This window comes from Mastigoproctus giganteus, chromosome 14 (genome assembly GCF_048544385.1).
Source record: "Mastigoproctus giganteus isolate SK-2022 chromosome 14, ASM4854438v1, whole genome shotgun sequence".
NCBI classification, from domain to species: Eukaryota; Metazoa; Arthropoda; class Arachnida; order Uropygi; family Thelyphonidae; genus Mastigoproctus; species Mastigoproctus giganteus.
The window spans coordinates 36,322,578-36,344,272 of record NC_143588.1 but is presented as its reverse complement, the minus strand read 5'-3'; the positions used below and the strand labels follow the sequence as shown (position 1 = coordinate 36,344,272).

At 39.1% G+C, this 21,695-nt stretch overlaps 1 protein-coding gene across 1 annotated transcript in view; it reads right to left on the bottom strand.

The window, feature by feature from the left end:
• The window catches only part of LOC150075065 (nuclear distribution protein nudE homolog 1-A-like), a 193,061-nt gene extending 176,957 nt beyond the window's left edge, over positions 1-16,104 (bottom strand). The window contains exons 1-2 of the mRNA XM_090389075.1: positions 15,871-16,104; positions 1,441-1,586 (exon numbers count right to left, since the gene is read on the bottom strand). Coding sequence (XP_090245201.1) covers positions 1,441-1,586; positions 15,871-16,104 — 380 coding nt within the window. The remainder of the gene's footprint in view (positions 1-1,440; positions 1,587-15,870) is intronic.
• Between the last annotated feature and the right edge of the window lie 5,591 nt (positions 16,105-21,695).

Genomic DNA, 21,695 nt, shown 5'->3' with positions numbered 1-21,695 from the left:
GACTTCACACCAGAATGCACACGATGGAGGCCATTACAAAACCGGGGTGCACTGTTCTTCCTCACACATCTCATAGCCCGGATCTTGCATCTTCCAACTATCACCTCTTCATTCCGCTGAACGATGCATTCCGTGGAAACCATTTTGCAGACAACTACCAGCTCAAGCACAGTGTTTACGAAGCTCTCCAAAACAAGAGTAAGGACTTTTACAGGATTGGAATATAGCATCCGACTCAGAGATAGCAGAAATGCCTAGAAAATGGTGCCTTTGTGGAAAAATAACAATAATAATATAATTAATTACTGAGGATTAGTTGATGTAAAAAGCACAGTTGTAGGAATTAAATTTTCTGAGGAAAAAAATAGGAGGCATTACTTTTGTACAGTTCCTCATATATTGATTAAACCTTGAATATTCAGAGGATCCACACTGGGAAAAAATAACAAAAATATAACACTAACCAATGAAATTCATAACAAAAAAGTAATGAATCAAAAAATTGTTAAAAAATTTTTTTTTTTTAAAGAGACATTTTTAGTAAATTTTATGAAAAATTTATAAAATTCATTAAAGTTATCAGGTATATTATCTTTTAAATTTTTAACTTGGCTGTATTTAACAATAATTTTTCATTTTAATCCTGACATCTAAATTACATGGGTGCTACTAGACCTAGAATAAACTGGTTGCCTCCTGGCATCATATTTCAAAAAAAAAAAGTTGCCAAAAACACAATCTGCATATACAAAATCTTGAAGGTAGCAAGGTGCGGTACCATACTCGTTGGTACTGCACCTTGATGATGCCAATCTTATAACTATTTAGTAGTTAGCTGTGGGCAGATTTGATGCAATTGCATTAACTGGTAAGCATGTTAACTCACTATGCAACTTGAGGCTTTTGCCCTAAAATACAACATAATTCAAATTACTACACACCATCAGGCATCTCTCATACTGTGGAGTTATACTTCGCAACTGCCTTGCCATCACTGCAACACCAGGGTGCCTGCCCACCCACCGAAGAGGAGCCAATCAGCTCCGAAACGGTGCCATCTGGGTTGTGGCATCTGCTGAGAATAAGTAACAATAGTCTTCTCCTGAAGTGAAGAGTTACTTATTCAAGGTACTACAATATCATGCCAACTCGTTGTGAAGGTATTCACAATATGAGATATACATAATGATGCCAATCTTATAACTATTTAGTAAATAGCTGTGAGCAGATCTGATGCAATTGCACTAACTTGTGAGCATGTTAACTCACTATGCAACTTACGGCTTTTGCCCTAAAATGAGACATAACTCTTACTATATAATATTGTTTCCCTTTATGCTGATTCAATTAATGTTATACTTGATAGAAATGCATCCATAATATAAATCAGGGTATGCATGTATGGCCAATTTTGTCTAAAAGGTTTTAGATTTTACCTACCTTGTTGCTCTCTCTAGATCATCATTAGACTGCTCTAGTTTTCGAACATACTGCTGTAACTCATCTCTGACTAGTTTTGTTTGTGCAAGTTCTTCTTGTAAAGCAATAATATGAAAATTTTCTTCTTGTAATTTATCTAATTTATCCTTATAAAAAAAGAAAAGAAATGTGCATTACTTTAGAATTCAGCTTCAAAATTAGTTTATTGTAGGATCTAGTGATATAACACTGTCAAGCACATACAACACTAAATTTGATTTTTGTGACATCTCTGGAATCTTGTCAAATCCCATACTCAAGGTCAGTCAGTATTGGGAATGTAAGTTAATGAAATTTACCTCATTCAGTATTCATTAAATTAGGTTATAATTTAAAATCTCACTAACATATGCCACTAGCAATTTAATTATGATATAATTCAATTATTTAATTTGAAAAGGTGATTAAGTCAATAATTGTACAAAATGATCTAATATGTTATTGTTTTTGAAACTGGATAAGTGCCTTGTTTTGCAAGAAAATGGCATAAATTACAGATTTAGTTCATATTATACTCATAACAAAACTAAACTTTGTTGTTTGGTGACCTGCACCCTTTTCAAAACTTTATAAAGGGTGTCACCAAACTAATACCATTTTCAAAATAAAAGCAGAAATTTCCTCTTAATGGTCAACTATTAAAACCAACAGAGACATGATATGTAATTTCAGATTATATCATTTTTTTGTTTATATTGAACTCTAGTGTGATTACTATCATTATACATTACTTTTATTATATATGGTCAAAAAACAATAATTTTTACAGTTAAATATTGTTGTATATTACACAACAATATTCCAAGTTTCTTAACCCTCATCCGGTCCTATCCTGGATCTTGCAGATGCTTTTTTCTCTCTCAGTGAATCAGAATTTGACATTTCTTCTGCTGTATCCCAAGACACATTGGGATCCGAGGAAATGAATTAGCTGATGCTGCTGCCAAATCAGCCATTTCCTTGGATAATCATTGCCTGTCAGTCTCCTATACAGACTACAGACAAATAATATGCTCTAAATTATATTCCTAATGGCAAGATTCTCGGCATGGACAGACCACAAATAAACTACATCACATTAAGCCTGTAATTTACTTAAAGATGTAAAGGGAAGAGTCTTTGTTTTCATAAAGGTGACTACAGTGGTCTCAGGCAGTTTTTAAATACTAAATGGGAGGCTTTCGGAGAATTAATCTTGGAAGTTACCAGGCTTTTCATACCAACTAAGGAATACTGTTCAAGATTTAGACCTAAATGGATGTCAAATGAACTAATGAGGCTCGTGGCAGAGAAGAAAATGCATGGGATACATATAAATTAGCAGGTGAGAGAGAAGCCTATGGCAGATATAAGCTAGTCTGTAATCAAGTTACAAAGGAGGTTATGCAAGCAAAGACTGATTAGGGGATAAATCGGATGCATCCACTGGATGTTGGTGGTTCAACTATTGATGATCCTGCTAAGATAGCTAATAAACTGACCGAGTATCTTGCATCTACATTCACACATGAGGAATTCTGTAAGGAAGGGGAGGACAGCACCCATTAATTACCACCCTCTGTCTTCTCCCACTCAACCATCCTTTTATCGATTGTAGCAACTTACCCTTAATACCATTATGCTCCAATTTGTACAATAGTCTTCCATGTGCAACAGTGTAAAAATTTTCCTGAAATCCAAATACAGTCCATTCCGGTTATTTGGGACACATCGGAACTAGTGCATTTTGGCCCGATTAAACAGCTGCCCCAATTATCCGAAGTTTCACGTAAATAGTTAAAAATACAATATACCCCCCCCTATACAATTGGTTCACTGTACAATCAAATCACGTTACGACGAACTCACCATAGTAAAGTACTATTCACTATACGATGTGTAGTAAGCGCTGGTCATTGTGATCATGTTTGTGAATTGAATTTTAATTCTGTTAAACAGCGATTCTGATTAGCGAAAATAGGAGGAATATTATCCACAGGCTATAAAAGCAAAGATATATTAAGCAGAAATTTACCCTTTATTACCTCACCAATTAAAAAATTAAATGATACGTGAAAATCGGAAGAATATACGTGATAATCGGAATAATTAATATGTACTGTAATATGTACATACGAACTAGTTGACATTTGTGGGCAGGGAAGGGGGGTTAAAATTTAAAACAGTAAAAAGATAAGCAATCAATAACAAAGAACACAGCACACACAAATTGCAAGTAACACAATATGCACAAGTGAGAATGGAGTAACGAGTTACAAAGCTTTAAAAATAGGAATGAAGAGAAGATCTGAAAATTAATTTTTTTATATGATTGAAGATTTCATGGAAGTGTAAACACATTTCATCATAATAACCCACGGAATTGCAGCTGGCGGTATTATCGCAAATTCAGTAAGAATGAGTTTACTGTCTGTTTATGATAGATTTCACGAACAGAAAAGCCCAATAAACAGGTGACTGCTAATTTTTTTTTTGTTTTATGGTTGTGATGTACAGAATTTTGACCAAACCATGTGGTACCGTCGGAGACAATTGTAGAGTAATCTCCAGTGCTGCGGTCTCCTGCCCCAATTAAGCGAAGTAAACCCTGGCTATTTTCTCGATTGGTTTCTGTTTTTTAAGATTTGCCCCAAATAAAAGGCTGCCCCGATTAACTGATGGCCCAAATAACCGGAATCCACTGTATATGATAACAAAATTATTTTTTGCATCCAGTTCCTTTGTAACCACATCATAATATCCTATCAAATTTGTCAGACAAGACTTTCCCTCAACAAACCCATGCTGTGTCTGAATTATTGCTGCAGTCTTGTCTAGATGATCCTGCAATGCATCTTTAACCAGTGACTCCATTATTTTACCCGGAACAGAAGTTAAACTAACTGTTCTGTAATTACTCGTGTCACCCTTCGATCCCCCTTTGTGAATTGGGGATACATTTGCACATCTTCAATCCGTGGGAACCTCCCCTGAGTCCAAGGATGCTCTCATAATTATGGCTAAGGGTTTGCTTAGTTGCGTTGCCGCCTCCTTTAATATAACTGGATAGATCCCATCCACCCCAGGTGCCTTTCTTATGTTTAACTTCAACAATTTCTCCTCCACTTTGCTCTCAGTTATTACAAAATCATTAAGCACCCTGCTACAATTTGATAACCTTCTGCCATTTTCAAACCTTAATAACTCTTCATGTGTGAATGTAGTTGCAAAATACTCATTCATTTTGTTTGCTATCTGAGCAGGATCATCAACAGTGGAACCATCGATATCAAGTGGACCAATCAGATTCATCCCCTTCCTTTTGGAGTTTATAAGTAAAGAAATACTTGCTGTTTTTCTTAGTATCTTTTGCCAAAGATTTCTCGTAACCTGCCTTCGCCTGCCTAACCTGCTTTGTGACCTGATTACAGAATAGGCCTCTGAGTCGCTTATTATTTATGGCTTTTAATAATCTGGATGAACCATCTACACTCAATCAGATTTTAGGTGACAGAGACAAGATGACTGTCATTTTTAACTTTTTAAGCTGATTTAATTTATATACAAAGATTTAAGTTTATATTTTTATATTTATTATTTACCTTCATACCCTAGTATATCCTATTTACCTTCTTGACGCTGTAGCCTGTTTATAGGCTACAAAAAAAAAATAAATAAAAATAATGTATTGGCTTTAAAAATTCTGATTTCATTTTAAAAATAATTTTGTTGTAATATTGGGCAACTAAGCTGAAATAAGAATGAATTAATATTTAAAAGCTTTATGTACAAAGTTTTTATTTTTATCAATTTCCAAAATTTTAAAAAATTTAGGGGAAAAACAATTTGTTCCTCAGGATTCACATGGTACTTTTTGTTAATTCACTAGTGGTGCGTATTGCTCACTCACTACTTTAAAATTTAATTGACAGTGGTTTTTTGCCACTATATTCTTTTTCAGGTAAGTTCAGGAATTTTTCAACTGATGATTTCAGTCTGATGTGGTGGTAGCCACCAACACCATCAGATTAACACCATTTCATTGACAATCACTTGTTTCAACAACACTGTGCTGTCATCTATCTTCAAATTTATTGTAGGTATGAAAACCAATATGAAACTTTTTAATAGGTAGCAAGAAATATGGCCCCGGGTACCAAGCAATTTTGTGATCAAGTGTCTTTTGCCCGTGAACTAGTGGCCTCTCTTGAATAAATAAAATTGTCTTCTTTATTTAGCGTTACACTAACAAACGATTAAATAATCTCTAGTAAATAAATCACTTTACTTGATCAGGAGGAGAAGTAACCTTCTTTCTTTTTTTTCCCTTTTTATTTGCATGTTACCACTAACCCACTACCGCTTGGTCACAAAGGTGGCACTGCTCCTGCCTCCACGGGGTGGGGCCGGTAACCTGTAGGGGAAAAGGTCACCCTACCAGGACGAAATGGAGCAAGCAGTTCCCAAAACCCAGAAAACCACTGAGTACACTGAAGAAACACTGACAAGGCAACAAGAGGATTCTGGTTCTGTCACAGCTAAACGTCAAAAGACTGACATAGACAGAATCCAAACTCCAATTTTTCTAATTATACGTTCCAATGAAGAACAACCGACTGGAAAACTATCTCCATTTCTAGTGCAGAAATGCCTAGAAAGCACAATAGGGTACTCCCCTGACAGTTCGTCGTTTAAGATCAGGAGACCTACTGGTTGAAGTTGCCACTGCTTGACAGTCCAAGCAACTACAAAAACTAAATATTTTCGGCGGAACTTCTGTCACCGTTTCACCACATGTTTCCTTGAACAAATCAAGAGGTGTCATCACTGAATGGGACCTCATTAATTTGTCAGATGAAGAACTTAAACAAGAATTGTGTGATGAAGGTGTGATCAATGTAAAGCGGATTCTAACAAAGAAGGACGATGTATTAGTTCCTACTCGGAACATAATCCTCACATTTGACAATCTGAAACCACCAACAATGATAAGAGCAGGTTACCTTAACTGTAGTGTCAAACCCTACATCCCAAATCCATCACACTGCTATAAGTGCCAGAAGTTTGGGCACTGGCAGACAGTCTGGAAAGGAGCAGCTGCCTGTGCCAAATGTTGCTCTACTGCACACACTAGTACAGACTGCACAGCCGCAACACCAAACTGTCCTAACTGTAAAGAAGCTCATCCAGCATATTCGAAGAAGTGTCCCCTTTGGAAACGTAAAAAAAAAACACAACGGTACAACCAAACACAATGTAACTTACCAAGAGGCTAAAAAATCTTTACCCGTTCCGAATACTAACAAGCCAACTTATGCCCAAATAATCAAAAATCACACATCAACTGCAACCCAAACAGAGGTAACTATACCAGCAAGCAAATCACTAGCTAAATGGGCAAGGTCAATATTGTCCCCAGAACCAACACACCAAACAAAAAGCAAACAAAGCAAAGCTATAAATATGCCAATCACAGTACAGCCAGATGCCATTCAACAGCAGAATACTATAGTATCTACCACTCCTGACTCAAATCAAACAGACTACATGGATTCAGAAGATAATCCAAACCAAGATGAACAGGTTTTAGAACTGTTCACTGAGGAGGTGGATACAGGGAAACCTCTTTTCCCAAAGAAGGGGAAAGTTTACCTTTCCTCTTCTTCGGGAAATGCAAACCTTCTGTAGCTCAAAAACAAATCAAGGGCTCTTGTAAACCCAAATAACTTTCTTTCAATGCTTACTTTCTTAGCTTACTTTCTTACAATGGAACTGTAGAGGCTATTGTAGTAATTTGGCTGACATCCGAGATCTCCATTCACAATATGATCCTATTGCTTTCTGTTTACAGGAAACCAATCTAACACCAAATATAATTGTTTCCCTTCGGAAATACATAATACATCGGCAAGATCGTGTTGCACACAATCCACAAAATCTAGCACGTGGAGGGGTAGCGCTGATCATCAACTCCCAGATACCCTCAAAACCAGTCTCATTAAAAACAAACCTTGTGGCAGTTGCTGCACAAGTAAACATTAACTTCGATTTAACCATAGTCACATTATACTTTCCACCTAACCAAAATATAAGCTATACTTAGAAGAACTAGTGATACAGCTCCTCAAACCATACTGTATCCTCAGAGACCTCAACAGTCACCATCTGCTATGGTGACTGTTGAAGTCTCCGAGTTTTTGCTTTATTGTTGAGGTCTCCGAGTTTATTTTTTCCCTCATCCAGGTTATGCTTTCTGTAAACAGAGAGCATAATCTGGATAAGGGGAAACAAATCATCGAAAAATTACTTGATCAACACAATCTGATAACTCTCAATAAAGAAGCGCACACTTATACGCATCTTCATACAGGGTCTACCTCAGTTATCGGATGTCTCTTTAGGCTCAGAAACCATATACCCTCTATTTGGATGGACTATTCACAGCAATCCACTGGGCAGTGATCACTACCCTATGATATGCCGCATTGAAACAAGTGTTTCCCACCTTTCCTACCGAATTGCCAAATGGAAATTTTCGAAAGCCGAATGGGACATGTACAAGCAGCTAGCTACGTTAGATGAAAAACAGGTCCAACAAACACCTATAAACCTTACAGTAGAATATATATCCAACCAAATACTGCAAGCAGTGGACAAAGCAATTCCAAAACAATCCACCGAAATATCGGCCCACTCTAAAATCTGGTGGAATGAAGAATGTAGTGCTGCTAAAAAAAGAGGAGAACAGAGCATGGAACATTTTCAGAAAGTTCCAAACAACAGAAAACCTCATCTGCTTTAAACAGACAATTGCAAAGGCAAAAAACGAATTAGGCAGACCAGCAAAAGGGAAGCATGGAGGCATTTCGCTTCCACAATTAAAAAAACCCAAACAATATGGGCCAAAATACAGCGTATGTACACAAAACACCCACGCGTCAACTGTCCCATGCTCACTGTCAATGACTCTGATATTACAAAACCAGAAGAGATTGTAGCAAACACTCTAGGTAGATCACTCATGAAAATCTCAGTTGTGACATCATACTCGCCACATTTCCAGGCACACAAAGCACAAACTGAAAAACACTCAATCAATTTTGAATCAGCATCCAGTGCTGCATACAAACTCCCCTTCACAATGTCAGAGTTGTTGTTGTTGTTGTTTGTTATTTGGTTTTTAGGAGCATTAGCAACTAAGGCCATATTGCTCTGGATATGCGGTGGTCATTCCCTGACCTTTCCACATCCTCCACCTTTGGTGGTGACGGGCTTGAACCCCGGTCTAATCAAGAAGCGTGTGCTACACACTGCTGCTCCTTCCCACCTGGCTACGGAGGCGCCATGTCAGAGTTGCACCATGCTCTAGCCTCCACTAAACTTAATGCAGCAGGTCCAAATGGAATACATTACATCACAATAGCAAAACTTACTTAACTGAACCCTCAAGACACTGTTACTGCTCTACAACAGAATATTCAAAGAAAACACTTTCCCCAACAAATGGCGGTATGCTTACATTTTGGCATTTCCGAAACCAGGAAAAGACCCTACAAATCCGCAACACTATTGACCAATTGCACTCACCAGCTGTATGTGCAAGATCGTGGAAAAAATGGTCAACACCTGGCTATCCTGGTTTCTAGCTCGAAATGACCTTATAAATCCAGTGCAGTATGGCTTCCGTGAAGGTAGATCCACTCTCGACCTTTTGATTAAGAGAGAAATAAACATCCGTGATGCCTTCATACAGAAAGAACACCTTGCCATGGTTCTCTTTGACATTGAGAAAGCCTTTGACACTGCTTGGAGATATGGTATAATACGAAATCTGTACGATCTGGGTTTACGTGGATACCTACCACAGTTCATCATAAAATTCCTACACCACTGTTCATTTCAAGTCAGAGTTCACAATCAATTATCCTCAAATTTTATCCAGGAAGAAGGAGTACCACAAGGATCAGTGCTAAATGCCACTCTCTTTAATATAATAATGAATTCAATAACACATGAACTACCACAAACATTATCTCCTACCCTATAAGCTGATGACTTCAGTATCGCCTGCCATTCGCCTAACATGCGACTGATAGAAAGACAGTTGCAACGTGCCATCAACAAAATAGCTGAATGGTCCCAAAACAATGGCTTTCGTCTCGCACCAAAAAACAATTGGAATACACTTCTGTAGGAAGCGTAACCTACATCCACATCCAGAACTTCGACTAGCAAATCAAGTCATGCCAGTTGTCTCCAGTATCTGCTTTCTTGGTGTGATATTTGACCAAAAACTCACCTTCCTTGAACATATAAAATCGCTCCAGATTTCCTGTCTTAATATCTTAAGAGTTCTATCTGGCACAACATGGGGAGCTGACCGTTACACACTAATACATCTGTACCATGCATTAATACGGTCACGTCTGGACTACAGCTTTATAGTCTACAGCTCTGCTAGACCAAGCGCCTTACATTGGCTTGATCCTGTACACCACAGTGCTCTTCGTCTTGCACTAGGGCATACCGTACATCACCGGTTCAGAGCCTATACGCCAAAGCGCTTGAAACACCCTTGCAGCTATGCAGACAAATGCTTTTATTAAATTATGCAGCAAAACTCAAAGGGCAATTCAAATCACCCCCACCTGGAATGGACTTTTCTCTCCTAAATGGGAAAACCTTTATAGAGCTTACCCATCTATAAAACGATCAACGGGTATACGTCTTTGCGCACTGCAGACTGACTGGAAAATTGACCTTAGTAAGATACAGCCTACTGCCTCTCATACAATCCCACCTTGGATGTATCATATACCACTGTGTGACCTTTCATTCACAGCCTGGGGAAAACACACCATGTCCCAACAGAGCATACTACAAATACATGCCACACTGAGAAGACAGAATGGCCAGTACACACAAAACTACACAGGTGGGGTCTGACAATCCCGTTGGTGCAGCAGCATTATTTCCCAACATTGCCATATCCAAGCAACTCCCCACCATATGTAGCAGCTATACTGCAGAACTCTGTGCTATTCACATAGCCTTAAATTGCATACTCTCAACAGGCCATAGTGCACAGTGTTATATACACCAATTCCATTAGTGCCATCCAAGCTATACAGTGGAATAAAAATCATAATAATCCCTTACTCATACAGATCTGGAATACTCTAAGTTAAACCAGAAGAAGCAACAAGTTGCCTTTTGTTGGATCCCTGGTCACTCTGGAATGTCTGGAAACGAACAGGCCGACCTAACTGCCAAAACTGCTACTGATCCTATAGACCAATCATTTACTACACCTGCATCTGACTACAAGTATAGTATAAGGAAGCGATGTTTTGAACAATGGCAACACTCTGGCAGAGCCAAGGCAACAATAAGCTACTCGGTATAAAAAAAATCTAAAACCTTGGAGCTCTAGCATACAGGACAACCAACATGAAGTCGTATTAGCCCGATTACGGATAGGCCACACGCACCTGAACCATCTTTATCTGCTTGCAGCTACTGATCCCCCGTGTACACAAAGTTCAACACTCAGCTCACTGTCCAACATCTACTTATTGATTGCTCCAAATACAGTACTGAGCGAGAAGCTATGTTTACCTCATTTTCCACGACGAACACCTCGTTCAGCATTTCTGACCTACTAGCAGACATGCCACATGTGACCAAAATTTTTGATTTCCTCAAACAGATAAAACTGTACAATGCGGTATAAACTTGAATAACATCTATACAGATAGAACTATGTATTTAACATCACCATAATTAGGCACATTATGGCTTTTGCTGCTCTTGTGCCATAAAGTCTACAAACAAACAAACAAGCAAGAAATGAAATGCCAAGAATTTTCTTACAAAATTTCATAATGTTGAACAGAGTTACTTCTTGATATTTATTCATATTCTGTTATAGGTCTATGTGTTTTTATTGGTAGAAAGTCCGATAAGCCTTGAAAATAACATCTCTTTGATCTTCGCTGTCAAGGGTATTGAGGTTTGAAGAATTAGTACATAAATGTCCTCATCAAAATTTTCAAAACATTTTAAGTAACAAAAAGAGCTTTGTGCAGATTTTTAATAGACTTCCTTTCTCGAATAATTAACATAGGCTGTTTACATGAAATTGTGCCTGTTTGCTTTAAACTGATTTATACTAATCAGGATTCCATATTACTTTATTTTTTCTCTTGTTAGGCATGAACTTTTACTTGAATTGTCACTGTTATCAGTGGAACAAGACACCTTATATCTCATCAATAATAGAGCCTGTAACACGCTTGATGAGTCACTACATATTGTATACCTTGGTAATCGCTATTTTTAATGTGATCAAGGACTGTTTCTATTGCATGCAACTCTACAGTGTAAATGCTAGTTTCTTGTGGGATCTTATTGGATAATGTTTTGTGAGAAAAGCACCAGCAGATCCCATGAAACATTGACTTCGAGCCACCTGCATAGACTGGCAGAAAATCAGAATACTGCTCCCTATGTGATGCAAAGAGTTACTGGTAGATAGCTGGTGGCGCAGTAGCCTTCTCCCAGATATTAAGGGAGAAGTCACAAATTGGAAGGTGGGCATGCCGGGGTGGAAGGAATTGCCTTGATCACTAGGCAATGTTGTTTATCATCATATCTAGTTCATTTAACAGCCCTTGGATCTGAATACCAAAAGATTTGTTGGAGGTCCAATGGGTGTTGTACAAATGTTCCCAACATGGGTCAAAAAAGAGTGCGCACGTGGAATGATCAGGCAGGGATTTCAATTTAAAGGCATACTGTAAGGACAACTGCTTACATCAAAGAGATAGGGATGGTTCATTGGCTTCAACGTAAAGGCTTTGGATAGAATATGTGTGAAATGCTCCAGTGGCTGTCTGGATGGTGGACTGGATCTAACCACCAAAGTACACTATCTCTAGCAGAACCATAGACCTGAGACCCATAATCGAGTTTGGAACTGATAAAAGCTCGTTAAAGACAAAGAAGGGTAGAACGATCTGCACCCCATGAAGTTGACGAAAGAGCATGAAGAATGTTAGCCCTTTCTCCTAAGCTGACGAATATGTTGTAGAAATGTCAGCTTCTTGTTGAAAATAAGTCCAAGGAATTTAAATTCTGCTACAACTGGGATTTGTCTTGCCCAAGCCTTAAGATTACGTTTGTTACAGAAGTGCACACAAACAGTCTTCTATGATGAAAATCTAAACCCATTAGCCAATAACCAAGATAAAAGGTGATCAATGGTTTTCTGCAGTTGCCTTTCAATGACCCTCATATTGCATGTTGTTGTTATTTGGTTTTTAGGAGCATTAGCAACTAAGACCATATTGCTCCGGGGATATGCGGTGGTCATTCCCTGACCTTTCCACATCCTCCGTATTTGGTGGTCACAGGTTCGAACCCCGGTCTAATCAAGAAGAGTGTGCTACACACTGCCGCTCCTGCCCACCTGGCTACGGAGGCGCCCATATTGCATGAATGACAAAATATAGTAAAATTGTCAACGTAGAAGGCATTGTTTACTGTGGGTGGAAGCTGTTCTCTAATAGTTTATTTTGATTGCGAAAAGCATGATGTTTAGAACGGATCCCAGTGGGACTCCCTCCTCCTGACAGGACACTCCAGGGAGTGTGGATCCTAAACAGGCTTCAAACTGGCAATTTGACAGAAAGTAAGTTTTTAATAAAAAGATGAAGATTACCCCTAAGACCAAAGTTATAAAGGTCTTGTAGTATGTCAAATCGCCAGCTGTGTCATATGCTTTTCCAATATCAAAAAAATCTGCTACCAAATGCTCGGATTTAATAAAAGCATCACGAATGTACGTTTCAAGTCGAATTAAATGATCCAGAGTGGATCTATTTTTTCAGAAGCTGCACTGTGTCGTGGAAAGCATGTCATTTGTTTCCAAATACCATACAAGGCGTGGATTTCTAGGATCCTTTCCTGGTTTTGGGAAGGCAAGAATGATTGCCTTTTACCAGGAATCCGGAAATTGTTTGTTGAGAAAAATTCTATTAAATATAATTAAATGGTGAGCCTTAGATTGTGGTGAGAGGCGTTTTATCATTTCATAATGGATGTCATCAGGCCCCACAGCACTTGAACATGTGAGAAAGAGTGCTGCATTGAACTCTTCCTGTGTAAAGGGCTTGTTGTATAGTTTGAGCCCTTTTGAAGAGAAGTTTAATGGATGTTTCTCAATTTCTCTTTCAGGGCCAAAAACAATGGGGGAATGATGTTATTACAGAGATTTTTGCAAATGGTTCCCAAACTACTGAGGTCTACGACCCTTTCAAAAATCAAAAAAAAGTTTACGGACCCCTTCAAAAATCAAAAAAAGTTTGCAGACCCCTATATAACATATAGGAGTCTATATAACATATAGACTCCTATATGTATACATGGTCGATCATCGTTTCACGGACCCCAGGGAACTGGTCTACAGACCCCAGTTTGGGAAACGCTGCCTTAGACTATTTGCAACTGTAGTTCGATCTGCAATTGGACATCAATTGTGCTCAAGGATCACAAGGGCATTGTGGATATTTTCCATTCATTTTTCAGATCTTATCCCAGACTACTTTTGAACTAGCAGTCTTGGTTTACGGATGATGTAAAACGGATCCAAGATTTCCTTTGGCTATGACATCGGATATAATGTGCTTTTGCAAGTCCACATTTAAATGATATTAAATTTTCAGTTGTGGGATATCAGTGGAATATCTCCCAGGCTTTGTTTTGCGCTTTTTTTTGCTGCTGTGAATTCTACCAAGGTTTGGGAAAAAGTATGTACAAGACTGCATCATCGATGGGCTCCTGACTGACTGTAGCGATGTCAAGATTTGCCAGACGTTAGAAGCCATTCCAATCAGCCTGATCTTCCGAAGGGGTAAACTGAATGGTAGACAGAGTCTACCACTAGTCAGGGTGGGTATCGTGGGGATGTGATCGCTTCCATATGGGTTTTCCTCCACCTCCCAAATAATTGAAGGGAGGAGAGAAGGGGAGCAGATAGAAAGATCAATGGCAGAGAAAGTATGGGTAGGCATGTGGACAATGGTGGATTCAAGGTAGGGGTACTAGGGAATGTGCCACTGCCTGTCGTTTTTCAGAGAATGTACAGCAATTGTTTAAATTCCCTTCAGCTACAAAAAAAAATTTATTTTTCATTGTTCACATAGGATTTTATCTATTTTTGCCTTGTGGCATCAGCTATTTTCAACTGACTACAGTTGGCAACACTGACGCTGATATGATCTTAATTCTAGTGCACAAAATGGTCCCCCTCCTGTCATTTTTTTCTGGATCTGCCACTGCATGTGGAAGAAGGCGTTTGTTTACACATTTAGAAGAGAGAGTTCACTGTCAGTGAGTATATGATTCGTGCCTTTGCATTGATATTAGCGCTATTCAACAGAGTATAATGTCCATTAAAATCCCCAAGAAGTAAAAAGGGGTTAGTCCTGTGTCCATTTCTTCCTCCCCAAACAGTTCCAAGACTGTACCATCATGTATCCCCTTGGTTTCAGCATCCATTTTTTTCTTGTCCTGATGTGGGTGGTTCAATTTTCTGTACTGCCACTCCAATATCGGTACCTCCCAGTACCGATATTGGAGTGGCAACTGACTGAGATTTTTGTGCTTGTTTTTCTGAGCTTAGTAAGTAGTGAGTGATGGGTGTGAATGACTCTTTCAGCGGTACAGTCATTTCCGTTTGAGTCCCAATTGAACATTTCTTGGGATACCCCTTCGGCATATGTTGCTTTACTGCTACTTACTGGTTTAACTGCTTTCCTGGCTTCATGATATGAGATGTTCAGTTCTGCCTTTAGTTGTTATATTTCCTTTTCTTCCTTCCACCTCTGGCATGCCCTTGGGCAAGTAGGGGTGCTTGCCTTAGCAGTTAATGCATGTCGGTTTTGCAGCTTTACATGATGCTATCCTTATGGTTCTTGGAACTAAATTTTGCATGTGCAAGGACACCATGACAGGCCATCCATACTTCTGGCACTTGAAGCACCTTAATGGGTTTGGAATGTATGGATGCACTGTGCAGTTTAGATAACCAGCTTTAATTTTGTTGGGAGATATTAGTGTATTAAAAGTAAGATGAGGTTCCTAGTTGGGACTACATGGATTTGTATATAGGGATGGGAATCCCTATATACAAACATTCATTTTTGCTGCTGTCACTCCTTGGCATTATAGTTGTGAACAGATTTCCTCCTCAGAAACTTTGAGTAGATCCCATTCTGAGATAACACCTTGAGGAAAAGTTCAATGTCTTGTGGGGTGTCACTACAATTGGTATTCTCCCAATAGATGTTGCTCAGAGTGCCTATAAGTTTTTGTCTCAACAAGGATGTCGCCAGAACTAAACTGTTTAACCAATTTGGGTGAGCCTGCTAGCCCTTCTAAACCCTTCTGGATGAAGAAGTGCAACATCTTTGCTATGGACTTTTCACTTGTGGAATGTACAATCAGGAAAAGAGGTGTTGGACCTGATATATTTTCAGTTCTGGGTCTTTTAGCTGAGAAAGCATTTTCTCTTTCATTAATATAATTTTCTGGTAGGGGCCATGTTGGGGTCCCAGAAGGAGAATTTAGAGTATCACGGTTCATAGTTGTTTTTGTTTAGTGCCTAGGCTCCCCACAAAGGGATGCCCACTACCTGGCAAGCAATAAATATGCTCGGGAGTGGAATGGCAGAGCTACACAGACACTATACCTGCACCTCCGCCAGTCTGAATCCCATCTCTCAGACCTTGAGAGTAGGGGCATGGCATCAACACAGTAGACCCTTGCCAGCAAACCCACTAGTCGATTAATCCTGGCCGAGCCATCCAGGACCACCTGCCTTGTTGAAGCAGGGGTCAAAGTGGTGTGTTGAAGCTGGGCCCCTCAACCACCAGGTTCCCCCTTTCCAAATTTCCACAGATTGCAGCACGACAAACACAATGGATTCCATTGATATTAGCCTGAAACCTAGGCTGTGGGCATTAGATCCCAATGATACTAATCTGGAAGACCAGCAGTGTTGCTAGGAGGTCCCATCACCACATACAGGTGCCCACATTGAGGGGTTAAATCACAATAAAATCATAAATAAGTGGCAAAATAATTTAAAAAAAAAAAAGTGCTATTTCATCTTCTATTTATGCATCACTTGATTCAATTTTATGAGCTTCTGAATCTGAATTCCAGAGATTTTCGGCTATTGTAAGCTAAAATCAAACAATCAAGCACAATCTCCTATGATCTTAAAATTTATTTTCATGTTGCCATCCACTATAAACTGCCTACAATTAATTAGAAACACAGACAAAAGACAGCAGCACTTACTTGGAAGATTTGTAATATACAGGTAACATTCGTATAACACGGTAGTTTGTTTCCTACAAAATCTCGTGTAATGCAAAACTGTGTAATAGGGAGTAAGAACCAGTACAAAAAGGAGGGTTACATTCCAAAAGCTAACAAAAATACACCATTTTTTTATAACTATCGGAAACTTGATTTTTATAACAGTAGTAACTTAAAGAGTAATAACTGAACAAACGTCTTACCTTACAAACTGTGATACATATATGTCAGATAATGTATGTTCATTTAATTTTCTTCCTCTTCATTGCTGCAAAGGGTGACAATCAAAAGAGAATGTTTTCTAGTAAGGATCCACCACTGACACGGTGAACTGTTCAGAGTTGTGATCCACCACTGACTTGTTGTTATTTGGTTTTTAGGAGCATTAGCAACTAAGGCCATATTGCTCTGGGGATATGCGGTGGTCATCCCTGACCTTTCCACATCCTCTGTATTTAGTGGTCACAGGCTCGAACCCCAGTCTAATTAAGAAGCGTGTGCTACGCACTACTGCTCCTGCCCACCTGGCTACGGAGGCGTCCCACTGACTTGTCTGTTTAGGTTAGGTTATGTTCATTCTCTCCCTTTCCCCTCTCTCAATGTTCTGAGATGTAGCAGGTATACTAGTACTTGTCAAAGGACAGTCAACATGGAAAGAGGTTACAGCAATGAAGAGTATGCAGACATGCACTGTATGGTAAAGCCAACAGCAGTGCACTCGAGGCTGCATGTTTGTACCAAGAAGCATTTCCCCACTGAAGGCAGCCCAACAGGCGCACATTCATCAGGGTACAGGGTACATCAACGCCTTAGAGAATATGGGTGTTTCGCACATGGAGTATGAACTAGTAGGCCCGGAAACATAACATCTGATGTTGAGGAAAGGGTGTCAGAAAGAATAGAACAAAATCCAGAAATTTCGACAAGGAAAGTCGCTCTGCAAGACCAGGTACTGAGTCACAGCAGTGTGTGGCAAATTTTACATCGCGATTTACTGTATCCCTACCATATACCAGCGTTTACAAGGTCTCAGCAATACAGATTACCCTCCCAGAGAGAGAGTGCTCCCATAGTCAGTGGCGGATCTTAACAGAAAATGTGCATTATCTCGAAAACGGTTCATCTGTGGCTTGATGTTCACTGGGACTTTTTTGCTTATTTTAGTTTGTACTTTTCACCTTTAAATTATTGACCATCATTTTTGAAACACCCTGTATTACTAAGCTATTTATCTCTCTAAAAGGTCATATTTATAATGGAACTTGTACTACCCTTTCATCGTTATCATATGTTCCCATTATAAGAATCAATTTTGAATGCCTTTGTGATATTTTTCAAAAGCATGTTTCGGGAGATCACGACCAGAAAACAATAAAAACAATTTGCACTTTCCGGTTTATTGGGCTTTTCTGTTAGTGCTTCTAATTAAAAATGTGTAGTAAACTCGATCTTATTGCATTTGCGATAATACCGATAACTGCAATTGTTAAGGGTGAAATCTTCACTGAAATCTTCAATTATATAAAAAACAAATTTTCAGAAACTTCTCTTCATTCCTATTTACTATCTATATAATATCGGTGTAGATACACCATAGATAACTCTTAAGAAACTATGATGGTAGTGTGGAGGTTGTCATTTGCTCTGTATCTCATATTGTGCTCTTACTTCACAACGAGTTGGCATGGTATAGCACTACCTCGAATAGGTTCTGCAGATATGGAGTTCTCTGAGCAGTGCAGATGGGCTGCAAGAGTAGCTCATGGTGTATTGTCAATGATATACAGGAATTTTTCTAGCAGGGATATGATTATTCCCTTGTATAAGCCAATGGTCAGGCCACACCTAGAGTACTGTATACAGGCCTGGAGACCTCATTTCAAGAAGGATGTAGAGCTGCTAGAACGAGTACAGAGAAGGGCAACAAGATTAGTGAATGGAACAAAGGAGTGCTCTTACGAAGAAAGGCTTAAGTTTTGCGAATTACAGTGTCTGGAGACTAGGCAGCAGCGAGGTGATCGGATAGAGGTGTACAAAGCCTTGAATGGTTTGAGCATGCTCAATGCTGATGGGATTCTTCCTCTTGCTCAGAATAATCACCTGAGAGGGCATAAATTCAAATTGAGGAAAGACAGATGTAGGATAGATGTGCAGAAATTTGCCTTTAGCCAGCGGGTGGTTGGTAGGTGGAACAGACTTCCATCCCTTGTCGTGGAAGTTGATAGCCTAAATAAGTTTAAGGCTCGGCTGGACAGGTATTTCAAACGAACAGAGGGCTGAAGTGGAAGTGGTTATTTTTTATTTATTTATTTTACTTTAATTATTTTGGCTGATGCTGCATAAGCTTGCTTTCTTGCATCAAATGCCTCTACTAATGCTAATGCTAAAGTAGCACTTCACTAATAGAGAAGACTATTGTTACTTATTCTCAGTGAGTACCACCACCAGACGCACCATTTCAAGGATATTGGCCTATCACCGGTGGGTGGATAGGTACCCTGGTATTGCAGACATCACAACCCAGTTGCGAAGATAATCACACAATATGAGAGATGCCAAAAGGTTTATACGATTTTTAAAATAACTAAATGCAACAAGGCATAATACGTTAAGAGTAACAGTTTAACATCTATATAATATCAATGTAGATACACCATACATAACTCTTAAGAAACTATGATGGTAGTGTGGGAATCATCATTTGTTCTGTATCTCATATTTTGCTCTTCCTACAAAGAGTTGCCATGGTATTGCACTACCTCGAATAAGTAACGCTTCACTAATACAGAAAACTATTGTTACTTATTCTCAGTGAGTACCACCACTCAGATGGCACCGTTTTAAAAATAGTATTGGATAAAGATCTCAGCTATCCTCAATATCCCTATGAGACTGAGCAAAGAAAGAAAGAGGTAGGAAAGTAACAGTAAGAGAGGAAGAGGAAAAGAAAAAAAACTCTCCATACTCCCTGCAAGAAACAGAAAGGGGACAGTCGCCCTTATCCACTCATATCTGTATTACTTCCAACCAGTTGGGCTGCTCGCTTCCAACCAAGCCACTGACACACTCCGAGGAAGGCTCAGTCCATGTGACCACCAGGTTGGCAGCCACCTGGAGTTGGTTGTTGTTATTTGGTTTTTAGGAGCATTAGCAACTAAGGCCATATTGCTCTGGGGATATGCGGTGGTCATTCCCTGACCTTTCCGCATCCTCCATATTTGGTGGCTCGTGGGCTAGAACCCCGGTCTAATCAAGAAGCATGTGCTACGCACTGCTGCTCCTGCCCACCTGGCTACAGAGGCACCCCCACCTGGAGTTGGCTTGCCCTACATGGGTTCTAGGGTCGTCCCCCTCTTTCATGCTCCTTTTATTACATGCAGCTTTCAAAGCTCAGCCGCCATACACGTGCGAGAGAGACCAAATGGCTGCAGCTGACTTGGTCTCTTCCCCTCTAATAACTAAGCTAATCAAGTTGTTATGTCCACTCCCCCTAACCTAGACTGATCATTACCATCTAAGCTGCACATATATATTATCGTCCATTAGCCAACATAAAGGTGTGGGGAAACACCATAATTGTAAGAATCTTTGCTTTCCAAGTTGTAGTAACTCTAATAGGCACCGTTTCAAAGCTATTGGCCTATCATCGGTGGGTGGGCAGATACCCTGGTACTGCAGACATGACGACCCAGTTGTGAAGATAATCACACAATATGAGAGATGTCAAAAGATTTATATGATAATATTTAAAATAACTAAATGCAACAAGGCAACCAACCACCGATGTTAGGCCAATAACTTTGAAACGGTGCCATCTGGGTGGTGGTACTCACTGAGAATAAGTAACAATAGTCTTCTCTATTTTAGTGAAGCATTACTTATTCGAGGTAGTGCAATACCATGGCAACTCGTTATGAAGGAAGAGCACAATATGAGATACAGAGCAAATGATGCCTCCCACACTACCATCGCACTTTCTTAAGAGTTACCAATGGTGTATCTACACCGATATTATATAGATATTAAACTCTTACTCTTAAAGTATTATATGCCTTGTTGCATTTGGTTATTTTAAAACTTCCTATTTACGTATTATAATGAAGAAGGGGAAGCGACCAACAAAAAGTGCAAGTGGTGGTAGTGCCTGGAAAGAAAAGAAAATTGATTTAGAAATGAAGATAAAAATGATTAAAAAGGACATTGTCATCTATTGCAAGGGAATTAGGTCTTGCTGTTTCAACGATGAATACTATTTTAAAGGACAGTACACATAAAAAAGAACATGTTAAAGGATCAACGCATTTAAGATCAACAGCGATCACAAAACAGCATTCAGGTGCTATATCGAAGATCGAACAGCTATTAATAATATGTATGGAAAATCAGATTCACAAGCAAGTGCCCCTGATTCTAATGACCATTCAAGCAAAAACAAGTATTTATAAAGTTATTAAGGATAAGTACGGCAAATCCCAACCCAAATTCGTAGCAAGCAACGGGTGGTTTAATAGGTTCAAGCATTGCACTGATTTCCAGAACATTAAAGTATGTGGTGAAATCGGCAGTGCCGATTCTGCAGATGCAGAGAAATTTTGTGATATGTTGGAAAAAGTTATTGATGAAGGCGACTATTCGATGTAGCAAATTTTTAACGTTGACGAGACTGCTATGTATTGGAAAAAAATGCCAGATCGAACATACATTGCCAAAGAGGAAAATACAATGCTAGGTTGCAAGGCATCAAAAGATAGGGCCACGCTTTTGCTTGGAGCTAATGCAGTGGGAGATTACAGATTAAAACCACTGTTTCTATACCATTCTGATAATCTTCATGCATTTAAGGGCATCAA